This window comes from Tursiops truncatus, chromosome 2 (assembly GCF_011762595.2).
Source record: "Tursiops truncatus isolate mTurTru1 chromosome 2, mTurTru1.mat.Y, whole genome shotgun sequence".
Taxonomy (NCBI): domain Eukaryota; kingdom Metazoa; phylum Chordata; class Mammalia; order Artiodactyla; family Delphinidae; genus Tursiops; species Tursiops truncatus.
In genome coordinates this window covers 23,840,503-23,863,494 of record NC_047035.1, presented here as the reverse complement: position 1 = coordinate 23,863,494, position 22,992 = coordinate 23,840,503, and the positions used below count along the sequence as shown (strand labels likewise).

At 41.8% G+C, this 22,992-nt stretch overlaps 1 protein-coding gene across 27 annotated transcripts in view; it reads left to right on the top strand.

The window, feature by feature from the left end:
- The window catches only part of NRXN3 (neurexin 3), a 1,624,030-nt gene that overhangs the window by 1,041,864 nt on the left and 559,174 nt on the right, over positions 1–22,992 (top strand). For 4 of the 27 annotated variants that reach the window (XM_019920066.3, XM_019920091.3, XM_019920083.3 and 1 more), the window contains exon 1: positions 12,828–13,074. The exons of the other annotated variants lie outside the window; for them this stretch is intronic. In XM_019920066.3, coding sequence (XP_019775625.1) covers positions 12,828–13,074 — 247 coding nt within the window. Of the gene's footprint in view, positions 1–12,827; positions 13,075–22,992 lie in introns of those variants that run through there. 27 annotated transcript variants of the gene reach the window in all.

The following is a 22,992-nucleotide window of genomic DNA, read 5'->3' as shown; positions in this document are numbered from 1 at the left end:
AAACTATCATCTAATAGCTAGCACTCTGAGACAACCATTTGTATGTAATTTGCTTTATTTCATTACAGAGCAAGTATTTTGATATGTATGTTATATAACTTGTGATGAGCATTATTATTTTAAAAAAGGAGAAAATTAGAAGAATTTGATCTCAGGTCTCTTTCTGAAAGCATCTCTCTACTATTCCATTATATACAGAAAGTGATCATTAAGGACAGAATATTTTTAAGCACACATGAATTTATCTCCTTTCATTTATCATTTTTATTTATCTAATTTTTCTCATTTTATTGATAAAATGAGAGTTTATATAATTTGTTCAGTCACAAATATTGTAGATTTTTTTGTAATTGATTTTGACTGTTATTGCATTGCGGTCAGAAGATATGGAATAAAATTATTGATTCTTCATTATTTATTTATGATTCTAATACATGACTACTTTTTGCATTATGTCTCATGTTTTTGAAAGGATGGGACCCTCTAATTGTTTATCCAGGGTTGTAGGTATGTCATTTATTTCTGGTCTGCTAATTATGCTTTTTAAAAGAGTTATAGCCTTTTTCTCCCAGCTTATTCTGTAAGTTTTAACAAGAAGGATATAGTATTTATATTCAATAAATAGTTATTAAGCTCTTAACATGGGTTAAGCATTGTTGTAAGTCCTGGAAATTAGCAGTAATCAAACAAAAATATCCACCCCCATGGAACATACGTTTTAGTGGGGTTTTTGATCATGGGTTTGTCAGTTTTTTCAGTCTATCAATATGTGTTTTATATATTTTTAGGCTATGTTATTAGGTACATACAGATTCAGGACTGTTATATCCCCTGGGTTAATGGTTTTTCTCAAGACACAATGATAACATTTTTGGTGATAATGTCTATTTGTCTGCCAGTAATATTTCTGAATCTGTTTCCTTTTGGTTAACATTTGCCAAGTACATTTGTTAGAATATTGATTTGAGGGTTTGGTAATTATGCTTCTCTAGGTCATACATAGCCACTTTTTTACTTGTTTCTCGGTCATGCTGCCTTGGGCCACTTACCAGTTTAAGCTTTTCTGTGTGAGATCAAGGAACCTTCTATGTTGTTTAAACATAGTTATGTGGTCTCAGTTAAAAACTGACAAATCAATGTCCTAATTAATATATCTGGCAAATGTCAACCAAAAGAAAACAGATATGATGTCCTCATTCACATGGTGAAGTTGGCTTATCTCCACACCTGCATTCCAGAAAAGGGACAAAGAGGAAATAGACAGCACTTAGAAAGCAAGTGTCGTTCTCTTAAGATGTGAGTTGGAATTTGCATACATTACTTGTGTAGCATTCAGCAACGGAAGAGTAAATTAATTTAGACCATAGATTCAGTACATAGGTGACTTGGGTTCAAATCCTGGCTCTACCATCTACTAGCTATGGCAAGTGACAATGTGTACCTCCTTTCCCCAGTTATAAAATAGGGACAATAATAATACCTAGTTTACAAGCATTAAGAAAATGTTGATTATTATTCTTGTTTTGAAGCCACCACAAACAAGTTGTTGACAGTGGTGGTAGTGGTAGTTACACAATGCTTACTTAAATTTAGACCTATCATACCAGTTCCTTTTACCCATCATTTCCTTTTGAATGTCACTCCCTTTCTCTGGGATTATTTTCTTTATACTGAAGTATGTCCTTTAGTGGTCATGCTGGTGATCATCTGTGAGTGGTAAGCTTAATCAAACTTCCTTCATCTTAAAATGTCTTAGGTTTGCCTCCACTCTTAAATGATCTGCCTAGTTAAATAAATCTAGATTGAAAGGCATTTTTCTTTCAACACAAAACGATTATATTCATTGTCTTGTGAGCTTTACTTAAAAGTTATATGTTGATTTTAAGATTTTTATCTTAGTTTTGGTGTTTTTGGTTTCATGATGATGAACCAAGGTGTGGCTATTTCTCTCTCTCTCTTTCTCTCTCTTTTTTTTTTTTTTTCCTGCTTAGGATTCTTTAATATAAGAATTCACATTCCTTAAATATAAAAAATTTCCAAATTGTTATCATTTTGATTACCCTTTACCCCATTTTCTCTACTTTCTTTTTCTAGAAATCTTAATAGATGTATGTTGAACTTTTCATTTGATTTTTCGTAATTCTTACCTCTTTTGTATTATCTAAATCTTTTTCCCTCTGTGTTCCATTTTAAGAACTTTCTTTAGTTCTTTCTTCTAGTTCATTAATTCTCTCTTCGAATACATTTACATAATCTATCCACTGACTTTTTTTTTTTTTTTTTTTTTTTTTTTTTTGCGGTACGCGGGCCTCTCACTGTTGTGGCCTCTGCCATTGCCGAGCACGGGCTCCGGACGCGCAGGCTCAGCGGCCATGGCTCACGGGCCCAGCCGCTCCGCGGCATGTGGGATCTTCCCGGACCGGGGCACGAACCCGTGTTCCCTGCATCGGCAGGCATGACTCTCAACCACTGCGCCACCAGGGAAGCCCAATCTACTGACTTTTTAAAAAAATTTCATTAACTGTGTTGCATTTCCAAATGATTTTAGCTCTTTCTTAAGTATGCCCATTATCACATTCTTTTTTTTTTCTCCTCTATGGTTTCTATAATTTCTTTATTTAGTCATTTCAACCATTTTGGGGGACAATTTCTTTCAGATTGTTCTGTTATCTCACATTCCTGGGTTTCTTATTCTCCCACTCTTGTGTCTATTAACTGTCTCTCATGGTGGATAATCTTCTTACTGGATAATTATTTTTCTTATAATCTTATTTTATGTTGATATTGCTTTAGGAGCCATGCATGCCACACTCTACAGAGTAATATTCTAGAGGAATATTTCAGCTTCTTCTGACACTGAAATGGTGTGTGTTATTAATAACAAGTCATTCTCTAAGTATCTCAGTTTCTTTAACTTTGTTAAGTGTCTTCTGAATACCTTTCTTTTTCTTGTCCAAACCAGTTATTGAGGAGGAATGGCCTTGTCTTGGTTAGAGAGAGAAGAGTAGTTTTGCTTTTTGTTCAGGATTTTTAAGACACATGTCTTTATTTAAGGGAATTCAGTTTTATTTACGTTCAGTCCACCAGGATTCCCTGCTGGGAGATAAAGGACAATAGGGCAAGCAAGTCAGCGTACTTTTCCCATAGCAATGAGCTCTTCACCAATGAAAAATGTCCTCTTAGATCACAGGAACAGCAGCTGTGTAGGTGTTGCTAGTGGGGGGAGAAAAAACCCACAGTAATCTTTGGTGATTAAAATAGAAACATAAAATTGTTAATTTGTCTGAAGACAACTTGTACTGCATGCAATAATGAAAAATGAAGTTTTAGTGCAACAATACTAGATTCATTTTACAGAAGTCTAAAATTTCTCACCTCATTGTGTGAGGTTTTAATAAACACCAGTGTGCTAGGATTTTTGTAGCACGAAGGAATTGGTTTTAAGCCTCAAAATAAAGCCAAGAGATTACATTTAAGTAAATGCAGTTGTTAAGGGCAAATATAAATTTTAAAAGAAATTTTAATTGGTATTATATATAAATTTGAAAAGAAACTTAGAGGTTCTGTACTCCATCCTCTCATTTACTGCAAGACAGCAACTTCAGTGTCCCTAAAAGACATCTACTGCTTGAACATTTCCTGTGATGGAGAGCCCACTGCCTTGCAAGGCATCCCTTCCAATTTTGTAATGGCTCCAAATGTTGAAAAGTTCTTCCTTATAATGAGATGCTTGCATATTTTGGAGATGTATCTATCCTATGTATGTATGTAAGTATGTATGTATCTCTATCTATCTATCTACGAAATGTTCTCTCCTATAGTAATTAGACGTATGTCTGTACTATTTCACAAATATTCGTTGAATGTCTTATACTGTCCTGGTATTGTGCTAAGTTTGAGATAGGGAATATTGTGATCTCCATTTGACTGATGAGAAAACAGGCTTTCAGAGGATAGGCAACTTGCCCAAGGTCACACAGCTATTAAATAATGGAGCAGGAATTTGAACATAAGCTATCTGGCCCTAGAACTTAAGCTGTTTGACTCTAGGACGAGGTCCCAGCTCCCTACATGATGCGTCTATAAATCATGTAGGGGACCCAGATATAAACCCAACTGACAGTAACAGAATGTGACAAATGTTAACAGAAGATAGGAAAGAGCAACGAATTCTGCTTTTTCAGATTGGAAATGGTAGATTGTGAAGACATAGGTATCATCAATGACAAAATATTGTTATCGTAAATGCTGTTTCATCTATTTTAAGAACATCCTGTTTCTCTTACTATGATGTAAACTTACATCTCAATATTCCCCTGTCCTCACCATCAGTTTTGGAAAGGGCTAAATCTTTAGTACCACTGAGAAATTCCCTTGTTACTCACCTTGCAGACATTTTTGGAACTGCTTAGATAACACTTCGTACCTTCTTTTTGGGGAGCATTCATCTCATTCCCCATCCCCCCACCAAGATTTCTCTGTTAAGTGGGTTTAAGACTACATCATATCAAAGAGAAAATGAAAATGGCCAGTTATTTTAAATCTGTGCCTCTGTCTTAGAATATATACTCTTCATGGAGTTGTGAGATAGACACTTGAATGAGATGGATGCTTGAACTATGATGTTCCTAGAATTAAAAGTTTATGAATTGGATCCAGTGGGTGTTTTAGTATCTGACAAGTAACTGTGTGGAAGAAATTGAACAAAGGAAAACTCCTGGCTGTGCTACAATTTAACTTTTTATTTATATGGTATTTATTTGACACCTCTGAATAGGGGAACCCTGTCATTTGAGATAAAAAACATAGTTTCCAACATGTGAGTTTCTTTTCCTCTCCCCTCCCTCCCCTTCCCCCCTCTCCTTTTCTTCCTGTGCTTCCTTTCTCTTCCTTTCCTTTCCTTTCCTTTTGTTGCCTTTCCTTATCCCATGGAACACCTGTGCTTTTTTCTTTTTTTTGAAATAAAAAGTCCCCATTGAGATTTTCAGGATTTAGCAAAATCTAAATGACAAGTGAAAGCTAAGCTTAAAGTTTTCCTCCACTGGGAAGCCCTCTGGGGCTGATTCCATCCCACATTGATAATCTCCTTACTTTACATTTCTGCTCCTCTGCCTATTTGAAATTCTTTAAGTCCAGATTCATGGTAACAGTTAAACTGAACGTTTACAATATTATTTTCAAATGTATCTTCTCATTTAACCCTCAAAACAATCCTGTGAGTTTTGAATTATTCATGTTTATACTATTGAGGAAGTAGGCTCAGTGAGTTTAAAGTAACTTGCTCGAGGTCACAGGGCCAAGTAGTAGATGAGGTTTTGAACTCTAGTCCTTCGACATTAGGGTCACTTGTCACCTTGTATATGAATCCCTCCTCATACTCCTTTTTCTCGCTACAGTGGATTAATTCCATTCTCTATTCTTCTGTATACTTTGTTTATACCTTTATTCTAATAGCACATTGTATTTGGGAAGCTGAATATATGGATGGAATTTATGGTTTGTTTTATTTGTTTTTGATGGCTTTTTCCTGCTAGATTATAAACTTCTTAAGCCCTTAAATCTTTTCTTTTTCATGCCGGAGTCCCCTGGAAGTCCACCACTTCGCCTGGTGCCTTGCCCATGGTTAGCATAAATGTAATGTTCATGAAATAGATCAATTGATGCAGCAAAATAATTGTTTCTTTCTATACTAAGTAGAACCTAGTTCAGAGGTACATTCTCAGTAACTTTAAAAAAATTATTGAATTCTAATGAAATACCAAATAAATCCAGTGGAAATTATTAAAAGATTTAGAAGCCATGCTTTTTAGGGGGAAGGCTAAATAATTGGAATGTATTGTTTATTTAAGAAAAGAGGGTGAGAAAATAAAGAGATGGGAAAGAGAAGTAGCCAGAGAGCCCTTCCAGATCCCAAAGCAGACTGAGATGGTGTGAGTTCCACCCTCTGCTGGAAAATGATTAGCTATGAAACAGGGCTGGGTTCTGGTAGTCCATATTATCTGGTTCTGGGGCCATGGTGAGCTTTATTGTTTTGGAGTTGGCTTGAAGGATATTTGTGAGAAGGATGTGATTAAGCTGCTCCCCATTCTGCTAAATATGGGCAAAGAGAATCCAATGAGTCGGGTAACACACGGGAGTGGCTTTCCATTCTATGTTTGGGAATTGCAAGGGGAGCTCTTTGTTTATTCAGTCCTCTTGAGATTTGTCAACAAGAAGAGAAAACCATCAGCAGAGATAAATTTCAAGGAGTCCTCTGGAGAAAAAGACAGTTCTTTTCATTACTCACATTTATTGAGCATTTACTGTGTACCAGGCACTGTTTATACATAGTTTACAGATGATGCCTTTCTGAATCCTCACAGCAAACCTCTTGGATAGATAGTATGATTATTCCCATTTTTCAGATGGAGAGGCTGTGATGCAGAGGGGCTAAGGACCTTGCCAACATTTTTCACAGCCGCTAACAAGCAAAATCAGGATTTGAACCTAGGTAGGCAAGCACCAGAGCCCCAAATCGAAATCTGTATGTGCTCTCAAAGTCTCTTCGAAATTTTTGATTTGATATTTTTTTATAGGCATACAAATGATATTATTACTTCTGTTATTATAGAACCCTCATTCACATTGTTTGAGTCATTAAAACTGGATAAAGATTTACATGATCTCTGATAGCCGGTGTAAGCTTAGAGAAGACTAACAGGGGTTTAAATGTCCAAATCTCTCTATGAGGAAGTAATTGAATCCTGTCCTTGACTAAAAGCAACATTTGTTTCCATGGTAAAATAATTTCACTTGGATTGCGAACGAAGCTGGCTAAAGTTTACACAGGAATATTTCATATTTTTTTCTTTTCCTTAAAGAAATGTGTGAGATTCTAACAAAGCAGATATCCCAGTGCCCTTGATCAAGAGACTGGGAAAATTTCCTAGAGTGATTTTTCTCAACGTCCAAACTCCCGATATCCCCATTTCAGCCACAAGGAGGATAAGAAAACAACTATGGATGTTTATATGAAGGATAAGTTAAAGGAACAGAAGCCACATATATATCCTCTAAACTATAAAATTATACAACAATGCCATTGTCTTCGTTTTTTTAATCAAATACATGTAGGAGTGATACTTAAAAGGATAAAGCTTCTATTTTATACTCCCAAATGTAAAGTATCGTCAAAATCTGCCTTTTTGCAGGATGGCTTTCTTCAATAAATGAGCAGAAGGATGAATTATGTGGCTATAAATAAACCTACTGACATATAATAAAGCAAAATTCGACTGTTTTATGGAACCCTTGGATATATTTATAGCCACGTTAACAGTCACCTGTATTTTTTCAGGACTTTCGTTTCATTTCACATTATGAGAGTTTAGTCGTTTTGGTTTTTATTTTCCCTCCTCCCTAAACTTACTTTTTGGAACTCTGTTTCAAGAGAAAAAGTAAGGATTTCTACTCTTTATTTTTGGGGAGAAAAGGGCCCTCACTGGAGTATAGGGCTCACACAGACACAGACTGCTCCAGTGTTTTCTGTGTCTGTGCAGTCAGATTAGCTGTACTTGCGACAAACAACCGGATGGGTGTCTCCTGCCAGCAGCGAAGTGGAAAGTCAGAGTCTGTGCAAGTGAGAGAAGGCACATGCAGAGACAAAATGTATTGTGAGAGACTGACAGGGCAGCGCCACATTAGATTCCTGGCACCTGACACGATTAAGTACTATCGTGAGGCTTATTTTAGGAGCCAGAAGATTCCCCAGACTACGTTATAGCTGAGGTACCCACCAAGGGAAGACAGAGAGTGTCAGATGGGTCAGGATTCTCGTACCTTATCTTGAGACAGTCTTTTTCGGGGAGGGGAGAAGCGGGGAGATTAAAACAGGGGGAAGAAATCTATAATGCCAAATTCTGCAGATTGAAACAATAGAGAAACCAAGCTATTAACTAGGCAAATCCAGCCACAGGCTTCTTTTTTTTGGAAACTGCATTCCATTCAGAAACTTAAGGTTCCAGAAAGTCTGGTTAGGATGCCATGGGGGTTTATCTAAGTGGAGCTAAGCGTGGTTGTTCCTGTGAAATTATTTATACTTTTCAACTTTAAATCTGTGGTGAGCATAACGTTTCTAAATCTATTTCTCTTCCTTTCTATCTTAAAAGTAGACTCTCATCTTTATCCTGGAGCTCATTCCTAAGTGTTCTCATTCAAAGGGCCCACTAGAAAAGACAACTCAGGAAGAAAGAGGGGAGCTTTGGTGGTAGTCCAGGTGATGACAAATCCTTCAGCTGGAACTATAGATGCAGGCTGTGTCTAAGAGTTATCTCTGGAGGTAAAAACCTAAGAAAAAATACTTAATATATCAGCCTAATATAAACTCTAATAGACCTGAGAATGATGGGAATTAGAAAAGAAATCTAAGTAGGAATGTGTTGACTAGAGGAAGAGAGAGGAGGGATAGAAAACAAATGAAAAAAAAAATTCAATAATGTGTTAAACTGGAGTACATTCATTTTATCAGGGTAATTGTGGATTATTTCTTTATTTAAGAAGTAAAATAAACCAGTCCTGCATTTGTCCTCTGATAAGTCTTCTCAGTATTTAACTCAGTCCCCAAATGGAATTCCAGCCTTATTGGAATTCATAGATACTTCTTTTGACATTTTGCAAAAAATAAATTAATAATTGTACGCATGACAGGTAAAATGAATAGTTCCAGCTGTGAGGCACCAGCAGCATTTCCAGATTCCGTACTGCATTAAGGCTTTATTTTTCACTTTGTTGCCTAGCAGATAATTGATTGGAAGGTACATCTAAGCTTCCCATCCTTCCTTGGGATGAAGGAAAAGAAAAAAACAGTCTCCAACACTCAGTGCCAATTTAGAAAAGAAGAAAAACGTTAAGTGGAGGGGGGTCAACTCATCACCTCTGGAAATGTGTGTCTCTGGGGATCAGTGTCACTAAAGCCAGCTAAGTATGTCAGTGGAATGAATGCTGTATAAAAATCTGAGTATGAGGTTGTCAGTTGATTCACTGGATTCATTAATTCAGCAAATATTTACTGAGCTTCTACTATGTGCTACCCACTCTTCCACACACAGAAGATATAGGGGAGACCAAGACAAAGTTTCAACCTTCAGGGAACTTACAGTCTTTTTAAGGAGATAGACTATGAACAATCATAAAGAAAATAATTTCAGAAAGTGGAGAGTGCTTCAAAGGAAATAGAACAAGGTAATGGGATAAAGCGCCTTTCAGGGTGGTAGTGGCTAACTTTAGATGAGGGCCAGAGAGGGCCTCTGAGGAGGTGACGTCTACAATGAACCAATCACATGAAAATCTTAGGGAAAAGTGTTCCAGAGAAGAGGGGACAGCACGTATAAAGGCATTGAGTCGGGAAACAACTTGGCACATTCAAAGAGCAAAGAGTGGGTCTGGGAGACTGGAAGGTAGTGAGTAAGGGGTCATCTGGCAGAAGATGGAGTTGGAGAATTAGGTATAAGCCAGGTCATCTAGGTCTCTTTAAGGCCATGTTAGAGAGTTAGACTAAGTCCAAAGTGCAGTGGGGCTCCATCTGGAGGACAAAATCAAGGAGTGGTTGGATTGAATGGGAATGTTTGTTTTTTTTTTTAAAGATTTAATTTCATTTATTTTTGGCTGCGTTGGGTCTTTGTTGCTGCGTGCAGGGTTTCTCTAGTTGCAGCGGGGGCTACTCTTTGTTGCGGTACACGGGCTTCTCCTTGTGGTGGCTTCTCTTGTTGCGGAGCCTGGGCTCTAGGCGTGCCGGCTTCAGTAGTTGTGGCACACGGGCTTCAGTAGTGGTGGCTTGTGGGCTCTAGCGTGCAGGCTCAGTAGTTGTGGCACACAGGCTTAGTTGCTCCACGGTATGTGGGATCTTCCTGGACCAGGGATCGAACCCGTGTCCCCTGCCTTGGCAGGCGGATTCTTACCACCAGGGAAGTCCCTTGAATGGGAATTATCATCTGCCTTAAGGGAGGATGCTTAGGATATTAATATATTTTTTCTTCTCACTTTTGTCCTAACAGTAGCCTGAGACCCTAAACATGTACTTAACCTTCTTGGAGCTTTAGTTTATTTTTCTATGAGACAAAGAGTACTGCCACTCTGTCTGGTGCTGTGCCAGATGCTGTGTATACATTATCTCATTTAATACTCCCAAGAACCTCATAAAGGGAGGAATTATTCCCATTTTACAGAGGAGGAAACAGGTTTATGTCGAGTCTCCATAAATCACCCCTCTCTCTTATTGTGCTGTTCCTAGGTACATGTTGCTAGTTTAAAACATCGTGTTTGTGGGCCACCACCCAAAGGCATGAAAGATCACGAATGAGGGCTATTCCACTGGAGGCTGTGGATCTAATCACCCTTACAGCTGAGAGCCAGAACAGGTGGGATGACCGTGCAGAATCTACCATGGGCAGCAGGGATCCTTAGGACAACACCAATTTCATAACCAAAGTACCAAGTCACCGGCATAAATTCTGAAATGAACTTGATATCTGACCTTGAAGACAAATCATTCATAGGTTTGGTATCTTTATGTTAGAGACAGGTAATGCTAACTTCTTCAGTGTCTCCTCGAGGTGCCCCAAGAATAAATAGGACTGTCTCAATCCCTTATTCTCAGTCAGCGGGGTTGAAATGTTTAGTGAGAGCAGAAGTATAAGAGGTGCTATAAACTCCTTTTCAAAAAAGGAATGCCCCCTAATTATTCCCTCACCTATCTCCTCCATCTCCACCTGCCCCCCCCCCCCAAATATATATATAGTGTGCTTTTGTAAGCAAGGTGAGTGGGAAGGAAGGAGTCAGAGCCAGCAAGCCCCCAGAGTCTAGGAGGCTGTTGGCTTTCTGTATCCTGCTGAACAGCATAGTTAGGAGAAGTTGGGCGGGGGAGAGAGGGGGCGTAGAATGGAGGCCGCCGCATCCGGAATGTTACCGTGCCTTGGCAGAGCCCTGGGTCAGCTTTCTCCTGGAGTGACAGATGGCCACAACAGGTGCGCCAAGCTTCTTCCTGCCACTCCGGCTCTCCCCTGCAGGTTCAGCCTGGATGTAAAAGCCGCACTCTCTTTAGTGCCCAAAGTCCTGGAGGCCCGAAGGCTTCACCCACCTGGGGCAGCACCTCTAAGGCCAGTCCAGGACAGGCCAGCAGATGCAGCCCTCACCTCTCCTGAAGTTCTTTGACCAGGTCAGCCAGCACGGGCGCTAACCCCTGGGTCCTGAATTCCAAAAGCATCCTGTTTACCAGGGATGGAAGGGCCTCCAGCCATCAAAGCTCTCACCCTCCGGAGTTCCCGGTCCACCTCTCTGCCTTCCCCTTTGAGAACCAAGACACGTTCCCGCCATTCGCCCCTCGGGTGGGCCCTGGGCATCTGAACCCCCAGAGAGGCACACCCACCCGGGAGAGTGGCCACGCGGTGCTGACCACCAGCTCAGGGGGAGCATCTGTGGCACCGCCGTGTGCAGACGTCCCGGCGCTTCTGCTACTCACGGGGGTTATTTTCATTTCTATTTGGGGCTACCTTAGCCTTAGCTTCCGCCTTCAGTTTTTCTTCCCCAGTTGCCCGAGTTTGGCTTACTGCGCCTGGGAGAGGAGAAGGGACAGGGTGATCAAAGGTGCAGGGTCCGTCTGCCCGCCTTACACACGCGCGCGCGTGCTCATTCTCCTGGAAAGGAGCGGAGCGTGAGGAGGGTGGGGGGCTGTGCGGGAGGCTCGCGCGGGTGTAGACGAGCGAGCGAGCGAGCGATCGTGTACTTGAATGGGGAGGGCAGGGATTCCGGGTCGCTCGGGCCCCTCCTTCCTCGGAGCCAGCCAGTCCCTCGGCAGAGCGCTCGGGCGGCACTGATTTGCTCTCAGGAGTGCGCTATTTGCATACGACTTGCCCATTTGTGAATTTGGTTCCCCAACTCCTCGCTTCACTTCACCTGTACCTCCCAGTGCCGCGCACTTTGCAGGCGCCCGCCCCCCTCTTGGCCACCCCTGCCGCCTACCGGGCACCTCCTCTCACGCCTTCCCTGCTCGCCCACCCACCTCTCCGCGCCCCGTGCCACGTTGGTTTGGGTGGCTGCTCCGCGCCGGGTTCCTTCTCCTCTTCTTCTGTCTCTCCGGTCCTTCTTGTTCTCTTCCTCCGGCTGCTGCTGCTGTTTTTCATCCAGTTGGGAAACCCAGGACGCAGGCGGCTGCTCCGTGGAGCTCTTCCAGAAAGCGCAGGGTTAACAGCCTCCGTGCCCTTACACCGAGACTGCGAGGAAACCGCGAAGAAGTCTCCCACCTGCAGCCCCCCTTTGCCTGGCAGTTCTGCATTGCATCGCATGGGAGTGGAAAACGAAAAAAAAAAAAAAAAAATGTTCAAACTGCTTGGATGTTGGGATAAACTAACCTGAACCTACTTGGGTCTCCTGCTGCCTCCTCCTCTTCCTTCGTTTCCACCTTTCCTCTGTGTGGCTTCCCGGAGTGTGCCGTTCAGTCATCCGGCCTGAGGTGCCCAGAGATCAGGAGCTGCGCCTGGCCTCCCCTGACATGTGTGGCATCCCGGGGCTCCCTAGGAGGGCTGCTACACCTGGGTGGACTTTGACATCCTAAATTTCAGCTCCAGGAAAGGGGAGCTTTTGCCTTATATCCTTTTATTTTTTAAGTAGTAGTTGTTGTTGTTTTTTGTGTTTTTTTCATCATCTTGTCTTGAAAACGCTTATTCCTTCCCTCTTTCCAAAATTTGGGCCAAGTCTTCCTCCTGCTATGATGGGCCCCTGGGCATCATGAACTTCATTATTGCTCACTGGCTGGAATTCAAACTGCCCATCTGTGGTGGTCCAGTGTGTTGACCATGCACCTGAGAATCCACGCGAGACGGAGCCCTCCTCGCCGGCCGGCCTGGACGCTTGGGATCTGGTCCCTCTTCTGGGGATGTATCATCAGCTCCGTGTGGAGTTCCTCTAATGTACCCTTCTCCTCCTCCTCTTCTTCCTCGCCGGGGTCTCACTCTCAGCACGAGCACCATTTCCATGGCAGCAAGCATCACTCAGTGCCTATTTCTATCTATCGCTCCCCTGTTTCCCTTCGAGGAGGGCACGGTGGGTCTCTCTGCTCTTTATCCTTTTAACGGGGCGTAGCAATTCCTTAACCCACTTGCCTTTCAGGTAATGTTAAGGGTGGGAAGAGAATTTTAAAAATTTAATTTAAAATAATGAAAAGCATCGCATGTGCATGAGGGAAGAAAATGTCCAGTTTCTCCCTAAAAGGCTAGAGTTTTCTGCCCCAGTCTCCCCATATCCTCTAATGGGTCCTCCTCTCCTTGGCTCCCTTATTCATAGCTTCACAAGCACCACATTCTCCCCTTTGCAACCTTCTGCCTCCTTCACCCCCCACGATGGCAGACAACTTGGTCAGTTAAGTCCCCAGTGCTGCACTTCGGAGGATTCATTCATTCACCTTGCTTTCACCCTTCTTCTCTCTGATCTTGTTTGAGAGCTAGTCGTGGGAAAATAGCAGACAGCAGGAATCCTTAGGTCTTCAGCCTAAAGTTGATTGAACTGCTTTTAAAGTGGCCTGTGTGGTAAAGGTCGGGGGCGTGGGGGAAAGTAGCTGAGTGTAATCTTTAATAACCAGTGGTCATTATTGTTCATTTGGGCCGCTTTACGTTTGTCCACATGTCAGAAGGAGAGAGCAGCTATCGTGAAAACCGTACACCTAATATTGCTAACTACTCAGGGGGAAGCAATGTATAAGATAAGGCAAAGTCCATTTATAATTTAACCAAGTGTAAATTACTGCCACTTCAGTTCCACCATTTATGGAAATGTTATTTCAATTAAAGGTAGCACGGGTGGGCTTGTTCACACAATATAAGTACAATATGTTTTGCTCTAAACGACCCTCCTTGCATAGCGATTGAAGGAAGAGATCTATGGCTCTTAAATTTATATTCAGCTTTGAGCAGGCTGCCTCAGAAAGGGTGATGTCTGCTACCGAGGTAGGCTCTTGCTGTAGTAAACTGTTCTAAAGAAGGGAGCTTCGTTATTTATTTACTATGCACTCCACCCTGATGGTGAGGAGAATGGGGATCACAGAACCCAACTGCAGGAGCAGCCCTCTGGGGGGCAGCGAGAGCAAACCACACTAGAGGTCCCCTGCCCTAGCTTGTATTTTGAAGGCCTGTAACATACAGACTGCATTCGGAATGTCAGTTCTTCCCACTGCCTCCTAGCCCTGGGTTTCTGCTCTGTGCTCTCTGTAGTGTTAAGTGGAAGCACATTGAGAAAATGCCAGCACGTACTCTGGCTCTTTCTGTCTCTTTACATCTTATTTGATGGAGTTGTCAAGCAGCTCAGTGCTTGTAAGGTTGGTGGAGGCGGGTGGTGGGGAGGAGGGAATGCTTGATCTCGATCTGGTTGCTGTTTTCTCTGTGACTCCTGCTAGGTCGGGTGTAAGCTTTCAAAAAAAAAACACCCTAGGAGAGGAAAGAACCACAACCACCAAAAATGCAAAAGCAATTTCATGGAAGTAGAAGCTGTTAGCTCCTAAGGAGGAGTGGGGGTGGGATTGTAACGATTGGGAAAGAAAAAAGAAGGGATGGGAGATGAAGCCAGACAGACTATTCCTAATAGCCGTAATTAAACACAGAAACGCTCAGCGATCATTAGCTAAATTTTGCTAATTAGTGTAAATAATCAGCAGGGAGACGAAGATTATGTATTAGTTAGAGGTTATAGGCTGGCAAGGTCTCCATGTTTTCCGTTCAGGATGTAAACAGTTAAGAGCAGCTACTACTTAAGTGATGGAATTTGCAATACTTACCGGGGATTCCTTGGTCTGTCAATCTCTTTCTTTCTCTCTGGCACTTCCTCGCTCGCTCTCTCTCTCTCAGTTTCTCTCTCTCTCTCTCTCTCTCTCTCTCTCTCTCTCTCTCTCTCTCTCTCTCTCAGCTAAAGGGGCAAAAGGGGTTGAGCCAGCACAGGTTAAAAACAGCTCTTCTCTAGTCATGTCTTCATTGATCAGTTGCTCAGTACCCTCTAAATCTTCTTAACTGGTTCCATCTTCTTTCACATTAACCTACATCTGACAAGATTCAGTACGATGGAAAAGGAGAACAAAGTAAATAAGTGACCAGAGACCCTAGAAAAGGCCCTTAGATGCACAGAGCTGAGAATGCAGTGAACTTCAAGATCTGGCATGACTGAGACAAGACAGCTCATGAAATCAACTTTTCAGTATCCTCTTTCAATCCTGAAGTCCCATCCCACTGATCTGGGCTTACAGACTGAATGCATCTATATTAAGCAGGCTCCTTGCATATTTAATTAATGTTTTTGAGCTTGAAATCAAGAGAAGCAGCAAGCAACAAGATACCCCAAACTCTGGCTTCAATTCCTTATCTAAGCTGTGCCCTTTTCTCCCTGAAAGGACCAGGAGACCCCTCGGTGCTCCGTTAATGCTCCCCTAATTCTTACTTAGAGTACACTTGCTTTCCCCTACTCCAAGACAAAGGCTTAGCTAACAGCAATTGTTTTAAAAAATCTTTTAGATGGAGGTGGTAGGAGACATAGCACCATGAGACTAATGGTTGTTACTAGTAGTTTTCTGCCAACCCTATTCCAGAGTTACAAGGAGCAGTCTGTACTGTCTGTGAGGAAGTAAATGCCCTTCCTTCTGGTATAAAATGAAAAGTAGAGCCTTGAGTTCAAGAACCTTCTCTGGACTCAAGAGGGATTTTTTCCTTTGCTTGTTTTTTCTACCGTTGTTCACTTTGCACATTTCCTGAGAAGCCAGAGGTCCTCAGAGCTGCCCGTTAATGAGTTTTTGCCACCCCTCCTTCTAAACCATCCTGCCCTATAGTGAGACTCACACTAAAACAGATGGAAGAAAGAGAAATTCTCCAAACAGCTGTTCTTCTGCCCATACTTGGTTCTGATCTTTAAAAAATTGATTATGTATAGATTTGCCTAAAATCTTGATCCTAGAGCAGGCTGAGCTCCTTTATAAGTTGGGGAGACTAAGGCCACACCTGCCCGGGATATCCAAAATAGTCTCAGGTTAAGGTTGTGTCTTCGGATACAATTAACTCTCTTCTCAACTGGAGTCTAGTAAGCTTTTCCCCATTGCTCAGTCCCCTCCTTCAGGCTCCCTGTTTTCTTTCATGCTCTCTTCAATTGAACTAACATTTATTGGGTATCTACTATGTGCCAGGCTGTGTGTAACCTGCTAAGGATAGAAAACTAAATAAGACATTGTATTGTTCAGCACGGGATCATTTCAGAAGTATCTGGATCATCTATGAAAGATAAGTGCTTCTAAAAATTTTTAAAATTTGAGGGATGGGACGAGGATCCAGATACCCAACCAAATTAATTAATATAAAATCTGAATATCCCTTGTGAAATGCAGATTCTCATTGTTCTGTTATTCAGAATAACCTCCAGGTATTTTTCGTCCTCAACTTTATTTTCATACTTATATATCATGCTTTTTGAAACTCCTGGATAATTTAGTGGTATGGGACATATAAATACTAAAATACATTTGTTTACCAACCTTCAGTTTCATAGGAGAGTTTTGTATATTTGCTTTTCTCTCTCCCACCTTTAAGAAATCCAATGCACGTCTACTTAAAAATATTTTAATACTTATAGTTTAGAAAAAGTTTCTCTACAGAGCCTAGGTTTAGTATGTTCCTTATATTTTATTTTCCATAAAATAACAGACCTTCCTGTCTCTGTAGGCATTTGGGGGTACCTAGTTGAAAACCTAAAACTCAATTTTACAAGGGAATATACCACAATGTATTTAGAGGAAAGTCTCTTGCTCAGAAACCTGTGTGTGTGTGTGTGTGTGTGTGTGTGTAGGTGGGACAACATAAATCCTCTTTGAGTCATCTTAGCAAAGACGGCGGTGGTAGTCCCCCTTGTGGTCCATGAGCCTGGAGTCTTTCTTTAAGAAATTATGCTTCTCATTCATTGTCACAGAGACCCACCTCTGAAGTTTTTCCAGCCACGGGGCTTGTTTTGCTCTGATCTATTGAGCACTTTCTTTTGCTCAGCCAGCTGCTTTCTAACCACTTTCTCTCTCCCTTCCTTCTTGGGATTCAGATTGCTGAATAATTCAGCGTGTTGGTTGACAGATAAAATGACAAGATTTATATGTCTTTGGCCTTGGTGATGAATTAATTAAATTGGTTTCTTTTTCTCTGTCTCCTCTAGATGCGTTGTTTGGCTTCTCTAAAATTTGCTGGCAAGTGGTGGGTCTGGAGATTAACTTGTTCTTGAAAGGCCACCGTAGGAAGATTATACTGTCCCAGTGTACATTTCTTCAGGACTTTCAACATGGATCATTGTGCGGGGGTTGGTGGTTGGAGGTGAGGCCTGCCGTATCAGAGGGAGCAGAGATGAGAGAATTGGAACAATTCCTTTCAGGAAAAACAAAACAAAACCCTTCACCAAACTGACTGATGGCTGGAATTTAGTAGTAAGACCTTTATTGTTTTACTGTCTGATTTTGAATCTGGAAGACATGACATATTTTATTTTACATTTTAATGAATGAATTTATCAGATCTCAGAAAGCTTACTTCGCTAGGACTCTATGTGATCTGGGAGGGAGGCAGATCTCTCAAGATAAAACTTGAACTTAATCATACTTCCCTTCCTGTATTAGTTTGTTAGGGCTGCCATTTAAAAAAAAAAACAAACAAAAAAACAGACTGGGTAGCTTCAACAACAGAAATTAATTTTCTCACAGATCTGGAGGCTAGAAGTCCAAGATCACAGTGGTGGCAGATTCGGTTTCTTCTGAGTCCTCTCTCCTTGGCTTGCAGGTGACCACCTTCTTGCTGTGTCTTCAAGGGCTCTTTTCCTCTGTGTTCATGCATCCCCAATGTTTCCTTGTATGTCGGAATTTCCTCTTCTAATAAGGACACTGGTCAGATTGGATTAAATTTCACTCAAAGGTCCCATTTTAACCTAATCACCTCTTTAAAGGCCCTATCTCCAAATATAGTTATATTCTGAAGTTCTGGGGGTCTAGGCTTCAACACATGAATTTTGTGGGCACACAGTTCAGCCCATAACACTCCTCCTCCCCCAGGACCCAGTCACTGCAAAGTAAAAATGTACGTTCAGTGCATCTCTGTTGAACTCAAACTTCCACTGTGGGAAAATAAAACCTTCCGTGACGGTGACAGCAATTTACAAAATTGATAAGATGGGGCCTTTAAACATATGGAGAAAACACCACCAGTAATTGTAGTTAATATTTGTGTTTGCTTTCCTCTTGGTTTATCTCTTGTGACTGAGTCTCTACCTTGATGTGCACACAGGCTAATTCTGTCTGACTGCAGCCCCGTGCTCTGCAGACAAACTCTAATACCCACTCTCTATGGCTCTCTCTTGAGACCGGCTGCCATTCCAGGCCTGGCGTCCCTGCTCTACCAGGGACTTCCTTTATGAACTACAGCGGCTCACTCTTTTCCTTTCTCGGCACTAGGACGGCATGATTCTCCAATCTGTACGTCTTTAAAGACACCACTGTGTATCTTCAACCTGTCTGAGTTCCACAGGTCTGCCAGTATTTGTAGGTCTGTTTTCTTGACTATGACAATAACTTAGGCCAAAGCCACAGCCACAGCCAGGCTTTCTCTTCTCCCGTCTCCACCAGAAGCAGCATAATGTACAAGAGGGACACACTGTGATGTTATAAAGCCCGCAATCCAACTTCACCACAGTCACGCAGAGACAGAAAGAATGCAGCTTTCATTTAAACACACCTTTTCAACACTAGAAAGGAGCTCTGCGTTGCGTTTAAAATGCTCTGCTGTGTTTGGCCATATCAGGGCAGGGGGCAGAACAGCAGCTGAGTTTATACAGAGCAGGTGGTTTATTTCTACTTACAGTTAGTTTTTGCGAAAGACTTGCTGGGATCATATGCCAACATGTAACGCACACCTCCTGTGTACCAGGCACTCTTCCAATGCTTTACGTATATAATTTCATTTAATCCTCACAATCTTTGACCTTAATAAGGTTACCGCCGTTTCATAAATAAAAACAGTGAGACTCAGAGAGCTTAAGTGACTTGATCAAAGTAGGGTAGGGGTACGGCCAGGCTTCAAACCTGGTTCTGACCACAAAGCTCTTGGTCTTTTTGTTCTCCCTGACAGACCGTCATCTCAAGAAACAGACAACAAACACAGCGAGCTTAGGGATTATCTGATCCTCTGATGTTCCAGATGGCCCAAGTGGGGACTTAGACAAGGGCATCCGATCAGTATCAGAATCAGCTGGGAACCCGGGCAGTACGACGCTACGTCCATCACCCTCTTACTCTACAGCACGAATGCCGACTTCTCATTCCTCCAAGACCTTTTGCTTCAGGTTGATCTCCCCTTAACCAGATTAAGTCCTGTAGGAATGGATTCTGCCAGCGTTGGATTCTCCCGGCCTTCTGTGAAATTAATGTTTCATATGTATTCTTCTAGTAGGTGTCTGGCTTTGTGCTAAGAGGTGGGATTCTTGTGTGTTCTGAAGGTCTCCTCAATGGGAGACCCTAGTGTGAGAAAGTGATCATATTCAGGTTGGTTCCCATGCAGGGAGACATTTCCTGTCCTGGTTGGGCCTCACTGGCCAGAAAGCAGCAGGGAGATGACTTGTGTATTCACCTGTCTCTGTTTCCCATCTGAAGCCACAGCCCAGTTATTGTTCAAAGACATGTTCCCTGCCCCAGTTCCCACCCTTTGCTCACCAGCTGTTGAGTGGCTGTATGAACATAATACCTCCAGAAACCTGAAAGCCACCTTTTCTGAGATACTGTCCACACCCTCCCTTTTTTAATGTTTTGAAATATTCCTGTCAGCCACCCCCCACATTAAAACACAATGGTGTATACTCCTGAGTGACTTCCCCCCAAACTGTGAATTTCAACTATTTCCCAGGCAGTCTTTCAAAATTTGAATATAATTACATGTTTTGGGTGCAAATTGTGGTTTTTGCTACATAAGAAACTAATGGAGATGATCCGCCTGTTCCTGTATTTACAGATTATATGCTTCAGAACCGAGGGTATATATTTAGGCAGCTTTTCTGTGTGGCACATTAAAATGAAAATGAACTGGGGTGAGCCACCATGGTTGCTAAGCAGTAGAGCAGGTTGACAGAGCAAAGCATTAAACTGAACCGGTGTCAGTGTTTTACTTAACATTTATTTGCTTTGCACCTTTGTCATTTGATGTTGTCAAAGAAGGGAAGGGGGAGGAGATAGGCAGGGTCTGGCTGTCTGCACAGCTCAAACAAGGAGGAAGAAATAATCAGCCCACGACATCCAAGAGAAATGAGCACTTTTTAAAAGTTGAAATTGCTATACAGGGAACTCTTTTTTTATGAAGAGCGTGCAAGACTTGTACAAGTGCACAGGTGTGTCTAACAGCTTCAGGAACATGGACCTGGGCAGACACTTGTTTTTGCAGTATGGGCGATGACTACCAAAGAGGAATTAGCTTCCCCAGGTCAAAAATTTTAAATATGCTTCCATTGTCCATTTAATTCCTGGTTTCAAGTCCTAGACTTATCATGAGCAAGTAGGGATAGGCAGCAAAGTCTTTTGGGCTTCTTTATAAGTGATAACTAACAGAATAAAGCCAACTGTTTTGAACCTCTTTTTTTTTAATATAAATTTATTTTTTATTTTATTTTTGGCTGCATTGGGCCTTCATTGCTGCGCGCGAACTTTCTCTAGTTGCAGTGAGTGGGGGCTACTCTTCGTTGCAGTGCATGGGTTTCTCATTGCAGTGGCTTCTCTTTGTTGTGGAGCACAGGTTCTAGGGGCTTCAGCATTTGTGGCACACGGGCTTCAGTAGTTGTGGATCAAGGGCTCCAGAGCTCAGGCTCAGTAGTTGTGGCGCACAGGCTTAGTTGCTCCGCAGCATGTGGGATCTTCCCGGACCAGGGCTTGAACCTGTGTCCCCTACATTGGCAGGCGGATTCTTAACCACTGTACCACCAGGGAAGCCCGAACCTCTGTTTCTAATAAAGGCTGAAAGGCCCTTGTGAACAATTAGCTCACAGGGAAAACAAAGTAAGACCCTCTTGGATTCTTCAGGTCAATTTTAGCAGCATTCTGATTTTTTTAAAGTTTGAAAAGATGATTAAAGGGTTAAATCTCAGCTACTGGGAAAATTTGGCCTCCTGAATAATTTGGGTGGGAGGAGGGTCCTGTGACTTAGATAGTCAAGGTTTTATTGTATATCTCTTTCCTTGAACCAATTATTATATATCTCTTGACATGGACCACTATCTCAGCATACTCGGATGGACATCTTTGGGTGTTCACTTCTGTCAATTCAATCTTCTTAGAAAAAATAAGCCCAAGAAAGGAGACCTCTGTGCTTTTACAAGAATGACAATAGTATCTTCTTTACTCATAATAATAATAATATTAGTAATAATAATTCACTGTTTTTAGTTCTTTGAATATACCTGACACTCTTCTAAAGGTATCGCATTTAATTCTCCTGAGATAGGTACAGCTGTTTTCGCATTTGGAAGATGCTGACACTGAGGCAGAGAATGTTTGAGTCACTTGGGCCATGTGGAGGAGATACATAGGGCAAGATATGAGGAAAGTGCAGGGAGCTTCCATGCCCTTTCCAGGCGAGCCACTCTCCCCAAGTCTCCACGTGTTCCCCAACCCAGAAGCTTTCCCCAGCCAGACCCTATCCTTTAGGGGTCTTTTGGAGGCTTCATTACATAAGCATGATTGATTAACTCATTGGCCATTTGTGACTGATTCAACTTCTAACCCCTGTACCCTCCCAGGAGGTTGGGGGCGGGACTGAAAGTCCCAACCTTTAACCACCAGTTTGGCTCCACTGGCAATTGGCCACACACCCCCACCCTCCTCAATCCTAAAGTGCTTACAGAAAGTCATTTCATTAACATAACAAAAGATACCTTTATCCTCTCATCACTGGAAATTCTGGTAGTTTTGAAAGCTGTGAGCCAGAAACTGTGGATGAAGACTGAATACCTATGAAAAGTGTATTTTGGTCATCTGAACGACCAAATATGTATTTCTTATAAATTATAATATTGCAGTCAGGTACTGAACTAAATGCCTTAATCTTTACCAACTATCCTTCAGGGTAGGCACCATTCTTATCATGAATTTACAGGAAAAGAAACTGAGCCTCAGAGAGTTAAGCAATTCACCTCAAGTTCTTCCTCTTGCTAAGCAGTTAACCCCTTGCTTCTACAGTTACCCCTTAGTATCCATGGGGATTGGTTCCAAGACCCCCACGGGTACCAAAATCCGCAGATGCTCAAGTCCCTTAAATAAAGTGGTATAGTATTAGCATATAACCTTAACCCATACACAACCTCCTGTATACTTTACATCATCTCTAGATTACTTATAATACCTAATACCATGTGAATGCCGTGCAAATAGTTGTACATACAGTGTAAATGCTATGTAAATAGTTGCCTGTGCACAGGAAATTCAAGTTTTGCTTTTTTGAAATTCCTGGTATTTTTTCCAAATATTTTCGATTCGATGTTCCTGGACTCTGCAGATATGAATGAGACCCACGGATATGGAAGGGAGGGCTGACTGTGTTGAACTTAGGTCAGGTAATCTGCACAAACATAAAACCTGTTCCCTGGTATTGAGAACAACTGATCAGAACACATCCCTCTATTCACAAGTCCTATTGTATTATAGGAAATTATGTGTGCTTTCTGAAGCAGCCCTTGGATATTCAGATAAGTTCCAGAGTCAGCTGGTAGGGAATGGTTACATATTCAATCAAGGATCCAAGAGTGAGGGACCCTCTTTGGTGACTCACCTACCTCATTTTTGATTCACCGTAAGAAACTCATTTATCAGGAATTTTAGTTTCCAACATATAGTCTTTCTCCTCAAATTATAATTTAAACCACCAAACCTTCCTGATTTTAGTTCTCTTACCTGCAAAATGAAAGAATCTCAATTAATGATCTTGAAGTAAC